At 44.6% G+C, this 22,860-nt stretch overlaps 1 protein-coding gene across 2 annotated transcripts in view; it reads left to right on the top strand.

Annotated features, from left to right (window-relative positions):
* Positions 1-22,860, top strand: part of CCSER2 (coiled-coil serine rich protein 2) — a 137,923-nt gene that overhangs the window by 39,112 nt on the left and 75,951 nt on the right. For both annotated transcript variants that reach the window (XM_066600465.1, XM_066600467.1), the window contains exons 2-4: positions 1,234-2,596; positions 4,206-4,408; positions 22,741-22,831. In XM_066600465.1, the coding sequence (XP_066456562.1) occupies positions 1,267-2,596; positions 4,206-4,408; positions 22,741-22,831 (1,624 nt within the window). In that variant the 5' untranslated portion in view covers positions 1,234-1,266. The remainder of the gene's footprint in view (positions 1-1,233; positions 2,597-4,205; positions 4,409-22,740; positions 22,832-22,860) is intronic.

Below are 22,860 nucleotides of genomic sequence, written 5' to 3'. Positions count from 1 at the left end.
GTTTTGTCTCTGTTCTACCCTGCTTGTAAGCGCTGGTATGTTGGCACTATACAAGTAAAGATTATTATTATTTCTGTTGATGGTCATGCCAGTTGCATGATGACAAATGCAAGTTCTAATCCTTCTTACTCTGCAAGTCCTCAGGGGTGGTCCCATCATGTGTGCGGTACCCCGAGGGCTTCCCAGTCCCTCCCCTCTGCTCTAAGTAATGGCTCTAGCAGTTCCTGGTTGGATACAACAGCCATCACTCTAGACCAAAGGGCAGAAAACCCAGGATACTGCATTTGCAGTCCACTCTTCATGTAGATAACATGGCCACCAGATTCCAAGACTACCGAATGCAGAGTGTGCTTTGATAGCCTGTGATGACACTCCTTGTTCTCAGATGGATCAGCACTGTCTTGATCCTCCATCTTCCCCTGCAGACCCCTTGCCCCGAGAATAGTTAAACTACAGATGTACATCATGCAGAAGGTAGTCTGAAAATCTGGCAGTGATATTTGCGTACGTAAATAGCGGACTGGAAACGGGAGAATTGTGGCACCAACATTAAAAATGAAATCGGGTATGTTAACTATACATTTACATGGATGCTGAAACTCTTACTGTGAACAGGAGGGTCACCTTACCTAATGCCCCTTGAACACAGGCCGAGAATTTCACAATTGTCATTTGCCTGAGCAAACAATCTGGTGACGTCACTCCCAGCTCATCCGCGCTCGGGCAGCGTGTCTAGACTGCACGTTCTTGTTCAACAGTCATTCTTGCTAAATGTTTCACAAAGGAACGTGAAAAAGTGAAGTGTTTAAACTGCATGATAATGGCTCGAGCCGGCGCTGATTTTTATGCCGGCTGAAACTTAACCACGAATGAGAATCGCACGATTTTTGTTCACCGTTCAGTTACTGGCTCGCATTTAAATGGAACAGTTATCGTTCAGAAAACCGTTCAAAGGTCTATTTCCATGAGAAATCATGTAGAAGATTTGCAAAGCAGATGCCCAGTTGGTCTCATATTTACGCGGCTCTCGCTGAGGCACATGCACATGGCTATCGGGGTATTTCCTAGTTGTAGCTGCCTGCCGGTTGCTCTCATTTCCTTTAGAGTCCCCACTGTATATGTAATATGGTGAATAACGTCTATTAATGCTGATGTGTAGTAAATGACATACAATTATTCCTGAAACTTCATAGTAATAAAACTTTTTTTTTTTTTCTTTAATTTTTCTTTTAGATCTGTTCAAAATTTGAAGGCACCTGCCCTCTCATGGAAGAAAAATTACAGATTCGAGCCTCTATAGGTTCAAAGTTACCTAAATTTGGTGGGTCTAAGTCCTCAGGAACCTTCATTCAGCGGGAACCCAATGGCACACATTCTACTCTAAGTAAACCAAACCTTGCCGGAGAGAAGCACAGCGACCTTGGAAGGACATCAGGATTTTCATTGAACTGGAGGAAACTAAAATGTCAACAAGATGCCCCGATTTCTAGAGAGGTTCCATGTACTGTCCCAGAGAAAAGGTTTCCTCAGTACCAGATGGCAATGGAAAAGGACCCCCAAAAAGTCATGAAGCAAAGCAACATGTTGTCACAGAAAGAGGACCTGAATGAGAACTTGCTATCGAATTCCAATAAATTTTCTAAAGGTACGCAGTTTGGAAGGGCTCACTTTACTAGGCTCAACGGCTGTAAAACTCAGGTTAATGGATTTTACACAAACAAGCCCCCAACAGGTTTACATCGACCAAGAGCTAATTCTGCTACAAGTAGAAACTTTCCAAGTAAAGTATTGTCCAGCGAGAATAAACCTATGTCCAGTGTTAGAAGATCACAGAGTTTTTCCCATTCTGTTCAGAATTCTTTGCTTCCGAATGCACATTTGACCAGGTCTCATTCATTTAATCGAGAAGTAGATCCAACAAGGCCTTACCAGTCACAACATATACCCATGCAAACCTTTTTAAGACAGAACGCTTTAACACGGACTGTAAAGCAATATGGGCTGCCCAATGGTAATGACCCACCAATGAAATCTAGTTTTGCAAGGACCTATTCTGTAGGGTCTTCTCTTGGTCTAAAGAAACCTGGCTTGTCGAATGGTCCAGCTGTAACTGTTCCGTTGGGTTACAGAATGAGCCGTCCATCTCTCCAGAAGACAAACAGATTCCATTTAAACAGGGAGAACATCTGTGAAGACAATAAAGGTCCTCCTTCTGCCCCCGTGATGGACAAAATGGAACAGTTGCCAAATGGAACCTGCCAAGTGACGGACGCACAGAATGACATGGAAGATTTGGACATTGAAGATTGTCCCTCTTGGGAGAACCTGGAGAAGCAGAATTGCAAAGATAGTTTTTACAGTGAGGATGTGGATGAGCTCTCTATTTCTTCCTTGTCGTCTTCTGACAAGAATGACCTTAGTGAAGATTTTAGTGATGACTTCATAGATTTGGAAGATGGGAATAAGACACTTACTGATGTTGAATCCGAGAACAAAATGCCAGAAAAACCATCCGAAGAATTATTGGGCGAATTGCAGGACAGGAAGCAAATTGATGTCCGTCATTCCGATGAACGGATAGGTGTGAATGTTTCAGGTAACTTCAAATTGGTTTCCTTTTATTTATGGTTTATCTTCTTTAATTCAGAATAGTACATACCAGTGACATCTGTTTAGTGGAGGCGGCTTTTGGATTATTTTATAGGTTTTCCTCGAAATATTTTACATATAAAGTTTTTCGTTAACTTCACTTAAAGGGGTTCTCCAAATAGATGCTGCTTTTTCCCCCCTCTTTTTTAAGAAACACTATCCCTCCTAATTTGAAAAAACAATCGCATGTGTCATTAAGGCCCAGTTTCCCAGGCGGATTAGATTTGCGGAATCTGCGAGGAAGTTGGGCAAGTCATGTCGCCCATATGGAAGCATGGGCATCCGCATACGAATTAAAGCATGCGAATTTGTTTTGTGGACCTCTTTGTCCAGAACATGAATTGCAGCATGCTCTATTTCAGTGCGGTTCCTGCATGGGCAGCTTTCATTGAAGTCAATGCAAGCAGTCCGGAATTGAATTGCGAAAGGGCCACAGATTCTGCGGGAAAGTAGGAGTTCAAAAAAAGTTGTTTAAGGGGTTAATGAACTGTGCAGCTTGCATACAATTACACATCCTTAGTAGAAACTGTCAGACTAAAGTAAACACTTAAAGGGGTTGTCTCGCGAAAGCAAGTGGGGTTAAGCACTTCTGTATGGCCATATTAATGCACTTTGTAATATACATCGTGCATTAAATAAGAGCCATACAGAAGTTATTCACTTGCCTTCCCTGCGCTGGCTTCCCCGTCTCCATGGCTCCGTCTAACTTCAGCGTCTAATCGCCCGATTAGACGCACTTGCGCAGAAGGGTCTTCTGCCTTCGGGTCTGTTCGGCAGCAGCGGCGTTTTGGCTCCGCCCCCTTCTAAGCATCATCGCGTAGCTCCGCCCTGTCGTGTGCCGATTCCAGCCAATCAGGAGGCTGGAATCGGCACACGACGGGGCGGAGCTACGCGATGACACGTAGAAGGGGCAGAGCCAAAACGCCGCTGCTGCCGAACAGACCCGAAGGCAGAAGATCCTTCTGCGCAAGTGCGTCTAATCGGGCGATTAGACGCTGAAGTTAGACGGAGCCATGGAGACGGGGACGCCAGCGCAGGGAAGGTAAGTGAATAACTTCTGTATGGCTAATATTTAATGCGCGATGTATATTACAAAGTGCATTAATATGGCCATACAGAAGTGCTTAACCCCACTTGCTTTCACGAGACAACCCCTTTAAGGATTTCCTCACCATTTCCACATTCAAAATAGTCGATATAGAGTCAACTTGACTCTAAGCCAATGATTGCCTGCTGTCTACCTATTACTGTATGTAGAGAGCTGCCAATCATTGGCTGGAGGGCGGGGTGGGTGTGGCCAGTCTGCAGTCCATGAATATGCAGGACTACTGTTGTTGCTATTTAGGTCTAGCTGCTATTAATAAATTGCACATTTCTCCCAAACTCCTGCACAGATGCACACAGCATATCACTGTAATCCATGTGACAACTACTACCTCATGGTGCTCTCAGTGAGGGCTGGGAAAAAGATGGTGACTGTTTCTTTAAGCTCCATTCCTGACTGTTGTATACATATTTGTTACATTTAATATGATTCTTTTATTGAATCTCTCTAGTACAAAGTAAAGCGGAAATGAGCAGCGCCCCTTATAGAGAGAATGGGATTTCTCCAGACATGGATTATCGAGATCCGTCGTCTCTTGAACTTTCTCCATCTGACAGCTCTGACGGGACTTACATGTGGGATGAAGAAGGAATGGAACCTATAGGAAACGTCCATCCGTGTGGAAGTTATGATTCTTCAGAAATGAACAGCCTGGTAAGTTCAGTGCAATTATTGCATTCTTCATTACTACTCACATTATCATTTAAAGCAAGGGTGTCCAACCTTTTGGCTTCTCTGGGCTACATTGGAAGAAGAGGAGTTGTCTTGGGCCACAAATTAAATGCACAGCCCCTAACTGTGCAGGGCATCCTCCCCCAAACAACCTCTATTGTCCTCCACAGTCCCCCAAACAATCCCACATCGTCCTCCAGGCCATATGGACTACAGACTAGAATTGGTGCCTGCTTCTGCATGTAAGCCTGGACACCGAATCCTGTCCAGGCTCACATATGGTTCACCACCTGTTTCTGACACCAGGGAAGGAATACGCAGCGTTGTCTGGCCAAGATGAGACCACAATCTCTCGTCATCGCCTCGATACTAGATAGGAGCAGTCAGGACTCAGGAGGACAGGAAGAAGAATCGCTGCTGCACATAATCCCAAAGTGACTGAGTGAGTCAGACGGTCACAGAGCTGCTAGCGCCGCCCGCCCACTGCCTCGTCATCTGTATGAGCCTGTCAGTGAGCGGAAGCTTGCAGTGTGCCACTGCCAGTTACCGCCCGTAGCCTTGCCTCCTCCAGATTCGGCCTGCACTGTGCCTCCTGCCCTTTTGGCCACATTCATGGTCACCCTGGGCTGCAGGTTGGACACCCCTGATTTAAAGATTAGTATTTTTGCAAATTGTTTTGTTTCTAGTGCCTGTTCTTAGACATGTCGCCCAGTAACAAAGGACTTCAAAGCATCTACACTGAGAAAAAGATGTGGCTTTTTTAATAGTCTTACCCAATATGCTATTGTTTTGTGTCTACAGTTAATATGCTGTTTTTTGTGTGTATCCATGGTAACAGTAGACAAACAAACTTTTGTGTTATCTGATCTTGTAGTCATGCTCTCATGTGTCCCCTTATTGTCATCGAATGCCCCTCTCCTTCACTGTGACTTGGTTGCAGGTATAAAGAGTAAATACCACGCCGCAGCTCAATTTCACACTACAAATTTAGGTCAACATGTGCCCCAAACAGTCCACATTCTTGATAACACAAATTCTGCCGCTACTTATCAAATACAAGTGATATGTTTTAACAGCACTTTATAGTCTAGCAATCTAGCTTATCGTAAGCGTTTTACAGTCAGGCAGTTACTGGCGTCACATCTATACTGCTCAGTACTCTCTGATGTGTTTTCTGTACATGTGATAGTGGAGTAGGACCTCCTATACTTTGTGTGCAGTGTACAGCAGGTACAGGACCTCTGATGCCTCCGCTCTGGCTGCAGCTCTTCAGGAGTCCACGCCCCAGTACAGTGTAGCCAGACTCTCCAGAAAATAAGCACTGATGAATCCCCAGGGGCTATTGTAGGGTGCATGTGCCATGGGAGTTTTCTGCTTGGATGGGACTCCTTCGTAACTGAAAATCTAAGGCACGACTCTGCCTGGCAAGTGTGCCAGACTGCTGTGCACTAACAGGTTCAGCCATAACAGCACTCAATTGGATGATGGCAGTCATTCTGCTCCATGATTCCAGTTGGTACAGAGGGTTGGCTACCAGCTTGAAAGATATACAGTTCTCACTGCTGTGGAAAAGCAGAAGCTGGGCAATGTGGCAACAATTGCAAGATTCCCCCAGAGACCCCTTTGAGACACAGGACTCCGACAAGTGCAGACTGCAAGAAGTGCTAGAAAAGAGTCAAATGGGTGCCACAGATGGTGATAATGCCTGCTCGGCACTCCACACAATACCCATTTTATGCCACACACAGTAATAGAGACCCCAAATAGTAATAGTGCTCTCTTAAAGGCCTGACACTGTAATAGAACGGTGTATGGGTACAACAGGAGTACGAATACCTCCTTTTGTACCCCACACAGCAAGAGGCCACCAAGCAGTAACAGTGCCCCCTTTAGGCTCCACGCAGTAATAGTGACTTCCCAATGTAATGATATTCCTTTGTTGTGCCTACTAATACTAGTAGTCCTCCTTTTATGCCCCCACAAAGCAGTAATGACCCGCATTGTGAATCGCATACGGTAGCAGTGATCGTTATTTGTGCCCTCGTACAGCAGTAGTTGTGGGCCGCTTTCAAATGGATCCGCATGGTGTTGCGCAGTCCGACCGTGCCCGTATCCCTCTACAAGGTTACCATGGAACAGTTTGGTTCTATTGCCTTAGTAAATACAGTTTCAGGCAGGATTGATGTTGTGTGACATCTACTGCTCGCTCCCAACTGCTTGGTAGATTTCAGTCCACTAAAGAAATTAAATTGGTTATTGTAGATCTCAGAAATCTTTCCCTTCCTGTTTGTGATGCTCTTTGGTTCATTGAAATCTAAATCTGCAAATAAATAGGAGTACAAGTCGTGGCACCAAATAGGCTGGCGCCGGCCCGAGGGATCCCAAGGCCGAGAATTACCCTGAATAGAGGGGAAGGGGCATCACTTCCAGCAATTGGAGACATAAATCAGTCGCCGAAGAATTGTGTACAGAAATCTTAATGACTCTAGTCTGCTTACATCTGCACATCCACACAACACTCATTATATTATATAGATTCTTTTTGTTAGAAGGGCCACAAATATAAGCTGATGACTGAGTCTGATTGCAGAGACCACCGATCATTAGCTGCTGATAAACCTAACAAATTTGTCTTGTGGCTCCTCTAGAGGCAAATGGAAGCATTACAGTCTATGGCTGTCCCAGTAATGCATATACAGGGCGGGTTCTTCATTATCTATTCGTGTTTTTACATCTTTTTCGGCTTGTCTTTGCTCTAGCTGGAAACCATCTTTGAGCAGGTTATTAGACAGCCTAGATGATGGTCCGGCTTGAAAAAGGCCCCCTACAGGCCGAAACATATTGCAGTATATGATCTGTGTCATTTAGACTTAATAAATGTACATTACAGTGATCTGCGCTTCCTGAAAAAAAACGAGCGTGGAGATTTTTCTCCTTTTTTGGATCTGGTAGATGGTCATGTCAGACTACTGTAGTTTAACGCCTCCATATCAAACCCTTCATACTTAGCTGATTAAAATCATAGTATTAATGCGGCTAGAAGACCCTTTATAAAGCCACAAGAGATCGGTCCGCAAACGTTCGTAGACAGTTTTCAGGTAATAGGCCTTTTTTCCTTTTGTTTCACACTGCAGAAATGTACAAAAACCTCATGAAACTGTAGCATTTTATCTGGACCTCAGGAGGACAATTTATTAAGACCGAAACTTTAAACGCCGGTCTTAAAGGGGTTTTCCAGGCACAAATTGGAAATTCTGAAAAAGCTGAAATCTCGGAGGTACAGCCACTAACTGGTAACTTGCACCTTTTGGCCTCATGTCCATGGGTGGATCTGATTCTGCATGCGGGAGCCTGCAGTGAAATCCGACCCTGTCTGTGGTAGAGGACACTGGGATTCTACTTGCCTGTCCAGGTCTTCTGCTGGTCTTCTCTTTTCTTCCTCGTGGATGTGTGCAGAAGTGCCGTTTGGCGCGCCGTGGAGTTTTTTTTATTTTTATTTTTTAAACGCCTGCTTTTCCACGGAATCCACGGCCCATCTGCAATTCAATTGATCTTGGAGGGATTCTTTTTGCATGACGTCATTATACACTCATAGTAATATTGATATTCTACTACTTGGCCCCTGATCTGTCTGTATTTGAGATGCTAAGGACGGACCTAGATCACGGCACAATGAAATCATCCTGATAGCGTCGGTAATTGTATTTGCCTACAGCTATATCAATATCTTCTGTCTAAAGCGTTCCCCATGTGATCCGGTTGGCTGTATCACTGGAGGCTTTGTGATCTCCAGTATGGCCGGGCTTTGGTACAGCGTGAACTTCTTACACCCTGGACCGTGCAGCCATTGTTCTCCTCCTGGCATTGTAATTGATGGTGACCCATTAACCGCCAGCTTTTAGAAGGCAAATTCTTTACATCTGGATGACATGAAGGATGACTAGCGATGTGCCAGCTTGTTACCTTCTATGCGCCAGATCATTCTGCTCTGCAGTGCCTGCCCTTGTATTGTATTAGCCCTCTAGTGACATCTAGTGGTAGCCTGTGGAAAGTACCGCTGTCAACCAGCTGACGCCTTTCAGAAATGTAACCGAAGAAGAAAGTGATTGAGTATTTACATGGGGTTTGCGGGGAGGGATCGCTAGATGGGATTCTAGAGGTTGATGGTTTAAAATTATTATTAATGGCATTTTAAAGAGTAACAACGGGGTCTTAAAGAGAGATCTGCCCTGAGAGTAACAGCATGAATCTTTATGTATTTGCATTAACCTGCGGCTTGTATTCATTGGAGAAATCATTCTGAACATGTCTGTTTTCACAGCGTTTTGCTGAAATTGTCTTTCTGTACTTTGGCATAGTTTCTCTACTTGTGTACTGCATTGACAGTCTTTGTAAGATGAGCTCCATCAATAATGCATGACTTGGATACGGTTTAATTGGGTGTCTGTATGCCATGTGGGAGTCACAATACTGCTTAAGTAGGCAGAAACAAAGTTGTTACAGTAATTAGAAGTCTTTAGGAAACTTTTGTCTTATGTAGCTGTTTTAGAGCGGCTTCATGGAGTCCTATGCAGGAATGTACAGGTACAATAGAAAGCTACTTCTTTTACCCGGAGTGTTGCGCCTTCTCCTCTGCTAGTTTTTAGTCCTATTCTCTTACTCTATCACACCCACCCAGGTGGTGCATCATCTGGTCGGGCAGCACCTCCACTATTGAAGTCACCACTCCACTCTCTCCACCACGTATGTAGTATCATTGTTCACAACAAACACGACTTATGGGTTTTGCTCCACCCGTCTCTTTCCTGCTTGTCCTACAATATAGATAGACTCTGTTCACATCTGTATTGGGGCTTCTGTTCTCCAGCTGCATTATGGGGGCAAGAAAAGGGGAATCTTCTGGCCGACCGGATCCGTCTGGTGATGGAACCAAACGGACCTTATTGCTTAGCACTCAGCTGTCCGGTATTTGACTGGACGAAAAAGTCTTAAGTGCAGGATTTTCCTCCGGCTTTTTGTGCCCCATCTGTGATGGACCCTCTGAACGGAGGTTCTTAACGCAGATGTGAACGTCTGGAAAGGGGACCCACATATTTCTAAAAGATGCAAGTCCTACACCTAATGTATCAGACATTTATGGCGTACACTTTTGATATGCCATAAATCTCTTGGATGTTACTGGCCTAAGTTTAAAGGGAACTTGTAATGCTGACTAACCGACAGGCACCATCCTCACAGACAGATGTTTTTACTCTGCACCGCTGCAGGAGAAGGGTCATCTGGGTGCTCCCTGTTGGCTTCTCACCCCCATTTGTCTTTAGACTGATCAGTCTCTCAATACTTGTCTATAGGGAGAGACTTTTCACTATAGCTGAGCCGGAGGAGCGCCCCCCGAATGACTATTCTCCCCTCCTCGGCTTCCTTTTAAACTTTTGTTTTCTCTGAAACACAGCATTTCAGGGTGAAGCAGAACTTTTAGTAATGAGGGCGCCTGTTGGGTTTTTAGGGTGCCTGTCATTTGGGCAGCATGACTCCTGACCGGTTCCCTTTAATTGCCCCTGGGATTGGTTGTGCATCCCTGCTACAGACTGTAGATTGTGACACAACTTTGTTCAGTAGCGAGTATGAAGCTGGCCAAGAATCCAGTGTTTTTTTTTTCTTTTTAAACAAGTGAAATTTGGGGGATTGTTTATTGTCCAATAAAAACCCCTTTTTCGTCATGTTCTTCTGCTGGACCCATTGCCCTGTTTATTTTCGGATGGCCAGAGCGCTGCAGGCCGCACAATATCCTTGATTGTAAGTCTGATGTTTTTGCTCTGTTCATTTGACTTCTGTGAGAATAACAAAACTGATGATATTTGGCTGCGGCTCCCGGCACGCCGTGTCAGCGCTTAATATCATAAGCGTTGAATTTAATGATCCTTTCATCAGCTCTTCTCTTCGCTCTGTGAAGCGGTGGCCCTGTTGACTTTCCCATAATTACCTTTAATTAGAATGTGCTGTAGCAGGAAAATAACTTAACAAAATAAGTGTAATTAGCTATTCAAATGAATTCTTTAACTCCACACGATGTGGAAAACTCTGTTCTGGTGGACCTTGGCATTTTTTGAAGAGTATTAATGTAAAGGCACATCATGGCGTAATGAGCGGCAGCCCACACCAAGATGCCACCATTACTACTTCACCGTACCCGCAGACCTTCACCTGTAAAACATCTAGCATGTCGCCCTGATCCCGAAAGCCAAACGGTGGTTTTCATTCCTGGAAAGCACATCCAAAAATAATAGCCAGCCAACCTATTTTACAGATCCAATGGAAAACCATACTGAATGATAAAACGTCTAAGTCACAAATGTCTATAGGTTAGAACGCTGTTCCCCTACTCCAGTCCTCACGGCCCCCCTACAGGTCATGTTGTCTGGATTTCCTCGGTATTATACAGATGATGTAATTATTGTCAGTGCCTCGGACATTGGCGCTGCTGTTCTTACTATAAGACAATTGTTCCCAAACCTTTTTAACCATGGCCCCAGTAGTGGATAGCATGCCTCCTCCATTGCAACTCACAGTAGTGATGGGGGTCCCTCATTGCCGCTATGCTCCTTCAATGCATGCAGTGCAGATTACAATGGGGGTGAATGGAACGGCCGTGCGCCCCCTTGGAATCTCAGGCACGGGGCAATCGGCCCTTTTATAATCCGCCATTGGTCTTGGCTCTACTCACCCCTGTAGCAGTGTCCCGACAGCCTGTACTAAGGAAATCAGCATGCAGGAGCCGACTCATGTGATTCGCATTACTATGTTGACCGCAGGTCTTGCATGCTGATTTCCTCAGTGTAGACTATCTAGACACCGCTACAGGACCTATATTCTCCATCGGAGCTCCTGAGAAGCTCTCGGCTCTGCGGAGCACACTTTGGGAAACCCTGCTATAGGATATCCTGAAAACATGATCTGTTGGGGGGCCTTGAGGACTGGAGTTGGGAAACACTGTGTTGGCTACTGATATTCTACAGCTCACGGTTAATGCTGGTAATGAGTTCATAATAGCAGTCATAATAACCTACTTGAGTACCAGACCACGATATGACACTAGATGCTATTGACAGGTGTGTACAAGCTTCAAGATCCCCCAGAGGTGGTGGGAGATTTCTGCCGTATACTATCTGTATTTCAGACAGGTTGGGGAGCTTGTCATTTTGAATATGTGATTTTTATTTAAAGGGGGCTTCTATCTGGAATTCATCTGATCTCGCCATTGGTGGATGTGTGCGATTTCTGAAGCACCCTCACATCTATACAGAGGTTTTAAAAACCGGATCTCTCCGACATGAACTTTGGGCTGTTACTAGTACTACCCCCATCTTGGGCTGCGTTCACACGTAGCGGAATTGCTGCCTATTTTCCGTAGTGGAAAATCCACTCCAAAATCTGCAGCAAAAGACGAAACAAATGAAACCTCTAACATCAGGCTCGCACAATGGAGCTAGACTAAATTTAATGTGCGCCGCTGCTGACGTTCTTGTGACTCTACTTTGCGCTGCGATTGCCGATGGCGTTAGCAGGAGGTCAGTCCGTATCTAAGACATGCTTTATTGAATGCAGTATCGGTTGGGGATCATTAATAGTTTTCATGTTACAGTTTTCGTGACTCCTATAAATTAGGCGTGTCACCCCACAAACACCGCCATATGAACAGCGCTTACCTGTCCGTATGCTCCCAGAATCCAGTCTGTCATATAACATTATGATGAGCGGTGGCCTGACCTCCAAGGCCTCTCTCCAACTGTTCCCTGCATGGAGGCTGACCAAGAGTTCCCTGAAGGATTGTTTGGGTCTCGACTGATCATAAAGTGACAGCTCACCCTAGTGACTCAGGCCGGCTGGCCAATTTGGGAGGCTGTCGTTGTCTCATCTCCCCCACCCCACTTTCCAACAATTGCATCAGACATCTCAGGGCTCCTGAAGGAAATGTTATCATTCCCACTCAGTAATGTTCCTGGGAATGAATAGATTGTTGTACTATAATGGCCATATTGTCATCTTCTGCTAGGTCGTCTGTGTTGTCTTCCCCGGGGGGCTTAGTGTATTATATTACACATGAAGCTGGGCTCGGCATATGTCTCCCACCCGTCCTTTCTTCCCTCACTTTGCAGACCAGCCCTCCTTACTCAATAGTCTTCACCATTCGCGAGGCTTCCATTAACGGAGGACAATGACTGTCACGGCCTACTTTCCCCGGTGAGATGGCAGATACAACTGAGGGGAACTAACAGGTTAAATCTTCCTCGCCACGAAGTGACTGATGAGAGATTACAGATTAGTAAAGTATCCGAGCGATCCGATGATTGATGTAATCCTGGGGCGGGCCGAGGAGGTAAGTGTGGCTGATGTCTCTAGAGGAGCTCCTCGCTGATTATGGACGCTTCCGATGATGTTTCTTGAGTGTTGGACGTCTGATGGCCGCGTTCCCTTCAGGCCTTTTTGGGCTTTCGACGTAGAGGAAAGCTGTTCCTAGTCAGAAGGATTTTGAGCGTTCGTGGCGACTGATGGATGAAAGCTGAATTTGTTTTCTTGGTTTGCTCCTATTTTTAAGCTGTTGTAAGTCTGATTCTGTATTCCTTCTAACATCATGTCACCTGGATCGGGGGGGGGTTATGCTTGTCAGCCGAGGGACGAAGAGCTGACGCTTATTATATAGTGTAATAGTGCAGAAACCGGAAATAAATGGGACATTTTTTTGCAGAAGTAACTTGTTTTGAGTTGTTTTCATGGGTTCTTTTATTATGATTTTGACTGGTTTTTGTGTGCGAGCCAAGCTGGCGAGTTACCTGGTTTATGGCTGTCCATGGGCGATCTGTCATATCGTGATCCGCAGCGATAAATCGCACACTTGACACGCTTTCCATAGGATAACTATGTAAAACGCAGTCCGATGGACACTAGCAGAAAATCGCTCGCGTCTAAAAATCAAGGCATGCCACGATAAACCTATCATTAGGTGGACTCATTGCGGAAAATCACGGTGACATTAGTGCTCTCCCGTGGCGGAATATCGCTTGTGAGTTTCCATCCCGCCTATGGACACTCGGCCTTATGTACCTGCAGTTTCAGGCCGGGCACACAAATGATGTGTGACCCATGCAGCGTTTTATGCTTACAGCCGTGAGTCTGGCCCTAGGGTGGGCTCAGACGGTCTTATTCAGATTGCGTATAAAGCGCACATAATATGTGGTAATCGGCACCAATGAAAGTACATTGTCATTGTTCCACTCACACTTGCGTATATTTATTGCGTATGTTATACACGTAAAAAAAGAAAGCAGTGTGTTCTATTTTACAGCGTATCATGCATGTAAGAGCCCAGTTGTTCCGTGTGGGTGCGTTAAAAATGCAAGTTTTGATGTGTGCGGCGTTTTTAGCGCATTTTACAAGGAGGCATTAAAAGATGTTTTTTTTAAAAAGCCAGGAAGCCGGGGCGGGGCGGCGTGCGTAAAATACACGATAGGTTTGCAGGAACACGAGCAAAAACACAATATGCGGTTCCATATTACTGGTAAAACACTGCGATTAATTAAATTTTTTTTACGCAGCGTATTACAATACAATCGTGTCGGCCCAGACTAAGTGATGGGGCATGATTTGATTTGTTTAGTGTGTTTTAATGAGTTTTTGTGCTGGAGCATTTCCTATTTTTGCACAATTCCCTGTAAGGAATCGCCCATTATTTCTTATGGGATCTTTGGGGAAAAAAATCGCATGGCATACAAGTGTGATGTGATTTTTCTTTTTCTTTTTTTTTTTTAACCATTGAAAAGCATTGGCAGCACTTGCGATTCTTTAATTTTTTTCCCCCTCATGTACGTGAAAATCAGAAGAACATATATGTGAGGCGATAGGTCTGTGTTAATACAGCCGGGCAGAAAACCATTAGATGGCGCTCTCCACTGCATGTATATAGGTATTTTAGATATGGTGTATCTGTAGGGTACGTCATAATTGTCTGATCTATTTGGGTTCCATCTATTGGGTGAATGGGAATCTGTACTTGGCGTATGGCAACAGCGGACAGCATTGTCTCCGCTATGGGGAAAGTCAGATCTTTAACCCTAAAATAAAGTGGAAACAAAGCATTGGCTGCGTTTGACCACCTTTATCAGTATTAGACGCTCTACTTGGTAAAAGCACATTCGGCATCGGTGCGCTCAGAGTCCGTTTCGTGGGCAGACAAGTGGTTTTTATTCTTGCAGGTTCTTACGAAATCGGAGAACAATACTAAAAGTTTGTAAAATGTGAATCCGAAAGCTATTAGGGGTCCGTGTCCTATCCGTGTACAGGCCTGCGTGTGTCAGACGCCGTTAGTACCTCGCCGGTAACTGTCTGCTCCTTATGGCGGAGTGTTTCATTACAGCCCGTCTGTTGTCCTCCAGCAGCAGCTGACGGCGGCTGATTATACATCTGGACAGGATTATTACCCACAAGTTATATTATAAAGCAAGGACAGCATCCGCGGCCGCAGTATATTAATACAAAGCAATAATCTCTTATCGCACTTGATTTTCAGGGACATTATCTGCGGTTTTGTCCACCGTTACCGGCAGAAGGACGTACATCTTGTCATCTCGCTGGGATGGAGAATTCTGCATCTGCTTTATGAGAACTTGGATTTACTTTATATTTATTGCTATTTTATTGCTTCTGTTGTGGAACTAGAAATAACCAAATATGCTACGTTGGAGGCTTGTCAATCAGTGTGTTCACCTACCTCTTCAATGGAAGCCGTCCATGCGGGAATATGCAGAAAATAGACCATGCTGCGGTTTTTTTTTTTTGTTTTTTTTAACCATCCGTGCAATCCACATATCATATCATTTTTGTGGTTCCCCATGGTGAAATATATTCAATTTACGGGAATTTATCTGCCTCGGTGATATATCCGTGCAATCCACAAATCGGGGAAAAATGACATCCGCAGGTAATTACCTGCAGATGCCCAATGATTGTCTCTGGGCTGATTGAACTACAGATCACACGTGCGAGTGACACGCACGGATTCTGCAATTCAATGATGCCCGTGGACATAAGGCCTTAGGGGACTCTGTCACCCATTGGCACCCTGCAGTGTGAACCTAAGGTATAAGTGGGTTCCCATGGATTGTGGAAGCTGGACAAAGGCCTCCATGTCTGCCATGTAACTCAGCCTATCAGGCCCTGCCTCCTGCAGAGTCTAACAGACTGCTGTCATGAGCTTAGCGGTCTACTATCCTAGCGATCAAAAGAGCTCATCTTTATGTCCTTGAGGAACTAAAAAATAATGGGAATAAAAGTTCAATCAAGTTTAACTTAAAGGGGGGGGGGGGGGGGGAACACATTTTTTTTCCCCTCCCATAAAAACTGTTTTCTATGGGTAAAATACCCCAACTTTTTTTTCTTAGTGCAACACCTGCCAGTGTTCCGGGGGTCGTAATGACCCAGACAATGAAAATAATTTTATTTATCACACATGGTGAACGTCATGATCTTAAAAAGAAAGTTATGCCAAAATTTGCTATTTTTTTTTCTTTTGTTGTTCTCCCAAAAAATGTAATAAAAAGCTATCCAACAGTCACATGTGGCTCAAAATGTTACCAATAAAAACTACAACTCTTCCTGCAAAACGCAAGACCTCACACAGCTCCATTCCCGGAAAAAATTTCTTAGAATGGAGTGGTGCAGAGTCCATTGTTTTTCTTAAAGTATTGTGCAAAAGTAGTGTTAAAAAAAAAAAATAAATAAAAATTCTATATAAATCTGGTATCGCAGTAATCGTGCTGATCCAGATAAGTTACTGTGGAATTTTACTAAATGGCGGACGCTGTGAAAACAAAACCCAAAATGGTGCTGGAATTCTGGATCTTTTTTCCATTTCCCCTAGTCCATTTAACCCTGCCCCTGCATTGTGGGAATCGCTGGAGGTGTCAGATGATAACTTCCTTTTAATGAAACTGTGTGTTTCCCCCAGAAGCCACATAATTTTTGTAGTTCCTGTAGGAAAGCAGTTGCGTGTAAAGCCAGGAGGTGGCGCCATCAGCCCAGTGATTTGTCCTGCGGTTCTGTAATATTAATATTCTATCATTTCTTTACGAAAAACTGGCAGAAAGGTCCGTCGGCATCTTGAACTCTCTTGTTACATGAAAGAGAAACCACGTGTTCTCTTAACACTTACACATGTCGGCGTCGTTTGTGGACGTGTTCTCCAAAGCCGCAGCTCTTAGTACCGACTCCAGGGACTAGGCCTTTATGGCTAATCAGTCAGTCTGAGGCGCAAATGAGGGAAGTGCTACCTACAATTATGAATGATCGTTCGTCTCCTATTGACCACCATAAAGGCCCGATAGCCGAGCACCCATCTAATGAAGTCACGCTCCTATACCAGAGCCAATTGCCCCGTGTATAAGGACCCCAAGGTGTGCTATGGACAGTAGTAGCGCACAGCGCTGTAAGTAGTACTGTCGTGCCATGTAACAGATTGTTATCCCAGCAGTCGGAGCGCGGGCCAGTCCTGAATAATTTCCATCAAACAGCTTCTACGGGCGGCGGAGGCTTGGAAGCTTCCCTGATACAATATGTATATATGGAGATATACAGTAGAGCCGGCTGCAGAAACTATAAAGCCATGCTGTGGATGCCGCCCCTGCTGAGCGCTGTGCACCACTACAAAGACTAACAGAAAAGTTGGAGTCAAGCAGCTCAATTGACTTTTTGACGTGTTCGAAAAAGATCACTCAGCCTTCCGTATTTGTGGCTTCTATTAAATGTCATACTCTTCATGACTTATTCATGCGCACTCTTCCATCCCATCTAATCACTTCCATTGTTTTTAGCTGCTGTATTCCCTCCGTTCAGCACCTGTAACACACACTGCTTTTATTAATGGAATTGTTGTATCTTCTGTAATTGCCAGTCAACAGTAAGTAACAGTAGAGACCGACATGTCACTTATCCGTGGAACATATCTGGGCACGTTCTTCTTTGGCGTTGTTTGCTACAAGGAAGATAACGCTGGGCTGTAGTCCACACTGTACATTTACTCTTATGAGTCACTTCGGGTGGACTCGTGCTAGCGTTTCAGCCCAGTTTTGGTTTTCCATCTTTGTGTTCTGTTTATTGAGAAGTGGAATTAACACTTTCCAATTCAATTTTGGATTGAGGGTTTCCTAAAAGGCTTTCTCTTTTTGCCGTTATACAACGGTGCCATCTGCTGGCTAAAGCCAGTGTGTGCGCGCCAGAGAGGCTACGACAGCGGAGTGGCTGGCAATAGACGGTAAGAATACCCTGTCGGACGTCTTCTGACATTGGAGCTGTACAAGCTTCAATTAGAATTTAGGAAGACGTTAGACAGTGGATTGGAAAGGGTTAATACAATTAAACAGATCCATTTTTACCACTATTTATTTCAACAGGGTTTTTAACCCCTTAAGGACCAAGAACTGTAATTTTACAGTGCTCGGTCCTGGGCTTTAATCCTGGCCAATAGCTAAAAAAATAATAATACAGCACGGGATTAAAGTTCCTGCTTCTGCAATGTAGCAAGTGCAGATCAGGTCCTCGGCTGTTAGTAACAGCCGAGGAGCCAGAGGAGAAGGCAGAAGTGGTTTTTAATTGCTGCTGCCTCCTTCTTTTACAGGCTACATAATGCTCAATGAGTGCTGTGTAGTAAAGAGAGAAAGCGGACGTGTTACTCCACATTACTGCCAGGTTCCCCTCTGCACAGCAGAGCTGCAGGGTCCTAGCAGACCATGATCGGCTCTGTTAGTGACCATAGTCACTACAGGGGGCATGTTATTCCCTGTAACTGGGGCTCCTATGAATGCCCCGGTTATAGTGGGAAAATAAAATAAAAATCTGAGTGATTTCCCCCAGAGGTCTTTTATGATGTCATGGGAGTCATAGATGTTAAAAAAAAAAATTTAAAGAATTGCTTAAAGTGGGTTGTATAATCGGGATAACCCTTTCCATTTGCCCTACTGGAGCATATTGATACCTTTAGTGGAAGGGCTCCCTGTCTGAGCGCCTGCATCCAACCTATTGTGAGCTGTCTCTGGATTACATGGATAGCCAGTTTATGTGAATGGCAGTTATGTAATACTAAATTTCCCCTGTAGTGGCCATTGCGAGGACTATGTCTGGCTGATCACTACGGCAGCTTACTTTTAACGAAAATGGGCATTAAAAATATATAAACGGATAAATAAACGTTATGGGGAAGAACCGAAACGGGTTAGTTATTCCCATCTGACAAGGTTAGGGTATATTGCTGATGTTCCATAACAGTATGATCAGAACTATTCCAGAACAGTGCTCATGACCACCCAATATGCAAAGAAGAGTGTCAGCGCACAGCGATCCCTCTGGCTACGTTCTTAGGCGGCTACCTACTGTACCGTGAGACTGAAGGAGCCGCGGCACAAGGTGGGCACTGCAGACCCTCCAATGTAAGGCTTGGTACGGAGGATCAGACGCTGGACTCCTACTGATCAGTTGGGGTACTTCTGCACAGGATTGTGTTACTTGCGGAGTTGCCATGAATTTTGGCGTCGATTCACCATGGATTTCACATCCCCGTTCGAAGGGTTCTGATTCTTGGCGAGAATTCGGCATAATAAATGGACAATCTAATCTAAATCCACAGCATTTGCACTGTGTCGGTACCTGAAATTGGCATATTTTAGTGAGATGTCATCACTTGCAGGCATAAAACCTGGGTGCCCGTATCTATTGTCATAACATTGTACAGGTGTAAAGTGTCCCTCAGCATACAATAGTAGCCGGTTCTAGGATGACCATTGAAGGTTGAAACCAGAACTGCATGAAAAACAGGAATTTGGTTGTGAAGGTCCTAAAATGATGAGAAGTAGTACGAAATGAAGATTAAGGCCTCATGTTCTCGTTTTTGTTTATTTTCCCCAAGAGGCGGCATGCCTTGTTTTACAGTTTATTCTGATAATTTTCCTATTGGCTTCTCTAAAGGACGTTAAAAATGGCATTTAAATAGAAAACACCTCGGAAATTGCTATAAATAACACATTTTAAAAAAACACTTCGGTATTTTAACACTCCAGAGAAGACGACGTTGTGAAGCCCTTAGAGAAGCGCTTCCTCCTTCGGCGCCTCTGTCCTGACATTGCAGCGTTCTCCTATTATATCGGTGAGCGCCGGGAAAGCTTTGTGTCAGTTAAATAGAGCATGGAGAAAGAAAGAAATGGATTCCTAATCGTTAATTAAGTTTTTAGATGAACATACGCAGCGGCTGAGTCATTGGAGAACTGAAGTTTGCAGTTCTTTTTCTTAGAGCTATTAAGAAAACAAATGGTGGCGTACGGCGGCATATGCCGGGTATTAATGTGCTCCCGCTGCTGCATTATTGCACGTCTTATGCCGCGCTTGTTTCTAAGAAATGAGATACGGGGTTCGTTCACATCAGCATTGGAGGTTCCGTTCTGAACCTTCGGCGCTGATTTCCTCCTTACTTTCTCAGAATGCCGCACTGCCCGCTGGAAATCGAGCAGACCCCCATTATGTTCGGTTCTGTCATAAGACTGAGCTGTTTGTCTAGGGGCTGCCGATTTTCAGCTCCCCTAACTCTGATAACTTAGCCCGGTGATTGTTCGCTGTACTCTCTACTGTAATCGGGGACTGGCTGCACCATCTACTGACCAAGACAGTAATGTTTAATGTTCTGAATGATAAATAGCTGGCGGCGCCCTACATATTGGAGGAGCACTTGGCATTCAACCATCTGGCATTGTTAAGGCCCGTTTCCATGGGCTGACAACAGCGCTTTGACACCGGCTGATGGTGGCTGTATTGGAGACTAATGCTCATTCCAGCATCACTATTGTTGTCAGCACCCCACCCCTTAACATGGGGAGATATGCTGCTGATGCCTTTTTTTTTTGGAGGGAGGGGGGTTTCTATAGCATGAACAAGGCGATCAGACGACTAACAAGCATTTGCTCATTCATTGGCTGATCGTTGGCACATTTATACAACTTGGTGATTGGACAAATGCACGCTCCGGCTCCCATTATTGCCTCATGCTTCAATTTAAAAACTATATATTCTTCAATTTGTGTACTTTTGAGTAGTTACAAACACTGTTCTCTCAGAGTAGAGCTGTTCTTCCTGATCCTTCTGGTCCACAAACAGTCCTACTACGTGGACTATCCGTTTATCGGACTGACCGCCATATAATACATTTTCTGCAGGGAATAACGCCTGGCTAGCCACAGCAGAATTTAACATAGTTAATATAGAAGAACACAATAACATAGAGGAAACTCCACATGAATGGATGAAATCAAAATTGTACTAAAATCTGCACCGAAAAAAAGCACCATTAGCAAAGAAATCCCACAACAAGCAGCAAATTTATAACTTGCAAATTTCAGGACTCTTATCACCTGCCCGCTACGTATCCTTCACTTGCGAACCCTTAAGACCCTGTAACTTTGCTGTGTCACTGGATTGTATAGCAGAAGAAACACTTCTCCTTTCCAAGCTTTATAGCGCTCAATGAGCAGAGAAGTAAAAAACAGCTTCTGCCTTCTCCTCTGGGTCTTCGGCTGTCACTAACAGCTGAGGAACTGACCTGCTTCTGTTAGCTTGCAGGAGCTTTAAACCTGCGCTGCACATCTGACGTATATTTATGCTTGGTCCTTAAGAGGTTAAGAAAGCAGAAATATAGCCTTTAGTAGACCCAGCCCACAGTTTGCTTTGGCGCGTCTGCTGCTTGCTGGGTGACCTAGCATTGTATATTACCAGGTTACATCTAAAGAGTCGTGTCACAATTAGATAGCAGGACACAATTTACCTTCCGGTTTGTCCGTCCCTTCAATTGTATTTCTTTGTTGGAAGTGGAGACAATTGCCTGCCGTGTTCTATTACACAGAAGCGCGTGTGCGTCGCGGTGACTATTGTACGGAGTCAGAAGCCAGCGCAGAGCAGACTACTTAAATTAGCTTCCTAATGATTTTCAGCATTGTGTGTACTTTGGAGTGATTCACTTCAAATAGATCCTGACGAGCCGCACAAACGTCCGCTGAGCACGGTACAGAAGTGTGCGCAAAACAGCCACCGAGAAGCATTTATTTTATTAGCTCCAAATCAAATGTCTGCCTTGCAAACCCACATCTGCTTATTCATTTGTAACTTGAGAGATTCAACTGCAGCAAATGCAAATTGATCTGTAAATCTGTCTACTGCGAGAAGTACGGTTTTTACTCTTTTCCTTTGAGGATGGCCACCACCCGCCTCTTGGGGAACCATGTACTTGGGTTATTTGCCTTTTTGGGATTTATGTGTGGAGGCTCATAATACCAGCGGCAGAAGGCTAAACCAAGATCATATATAATGAGGCTCATCAGAACACTGAGCCTCATATAGTGTCATCATATGTGATCTCGGCTTAGTCTTCTGCTGCTGGTATTATGAGCCTCCACAATTCATGCAGCTCTGCACTAGGAATTGTGTATGTATGGATGTGTGTGTTTGACACCTTGGGGGGCTCAGCGGATCGCCATCTCTCCTCCACCAGATGGATGGCAACACACCCGGAAACCACGTCTAAGCCAGACGTTCATGTAAAAGTTGGGTAAGGGTGCTTTCACACCTGCATCAAGGGCTCTGCTTTCCTACTGTGTTCAGGGAGCAAGAAAGGGGAATCCCTGCGGCCAAATGGTTCTGTGTCTGGACTGAACTAAACGGCAGTGGGCAGACCCCATCGACTATAATGGGTTCCGCCCACTTACCTAGTTTTTTTGTCTGTAGGAAAAAGTGATGCATGTGGTATCTTCAGCTGCATCTAAGACAGAACCTCCACTTGGAGGTTCCAACGCGAATGTGACATGACTGTCCAGCCGCTAAATAACCTAGTCTTCAATCCTCACTATCATACAGGCCTAACGCCTTAACATAATGTCTATTAAATCCTATCCAATCAGGTTGCAAGTTTAGAGGGCGTCCTTCCCTGTCAAACATGTTGGTCACAGTGTCAAACCTCCAGCCTGTACCTGAACACCAGGGACAGCAAATAGACCGTAATGGACACCAGGTTCAGCAGCTCAGAGGTTTTTCTGTATTGCACACACTGGCACCTGTGTCTTTCCCTGCCCAATATTTCCTTACAGCTTTTACACCCTCTGGTGGCAACGTCTGGTACTGCACTCCTACAGGATGTCTATGTAATGTCTTTGAATTTAGTCCATTTTGTCTTTTGAGAATGTCCATGTTGTGTTGTATGTTACTAATAGACTATATTTTTTCTTAATCCACAGGACATCCTCAATAATCTTGATTCCTGCGATCTAGAAGATGATGATCTTATGTTGGATGTTGATTTACCGGAAGATGCCACATGTGACATGGGTTTGTTTGTTTAGGCTTTTTATACCCCC

The sequence above is a fragment of the Eleutherodactylus coqui genome, chromosome 4 (genome assembly GCF_035609145.1).
Source record: "Eleutherodactylus coqui strain aEleCoq1 chromosome 4, aEleCoq1.hap1, whole genome shotgun sequence".
NCBI lineage: Eukaryota > Metazoa > Chordata > Amphibia > Anura > Eleutherodactylidae > Eleutherodactylus > Eleutherodactylus coqui.
Note: the sequence above shows the minus strand (reverse complement) of the source record. Positions and strands in the feature narration are given on the sequence as shown.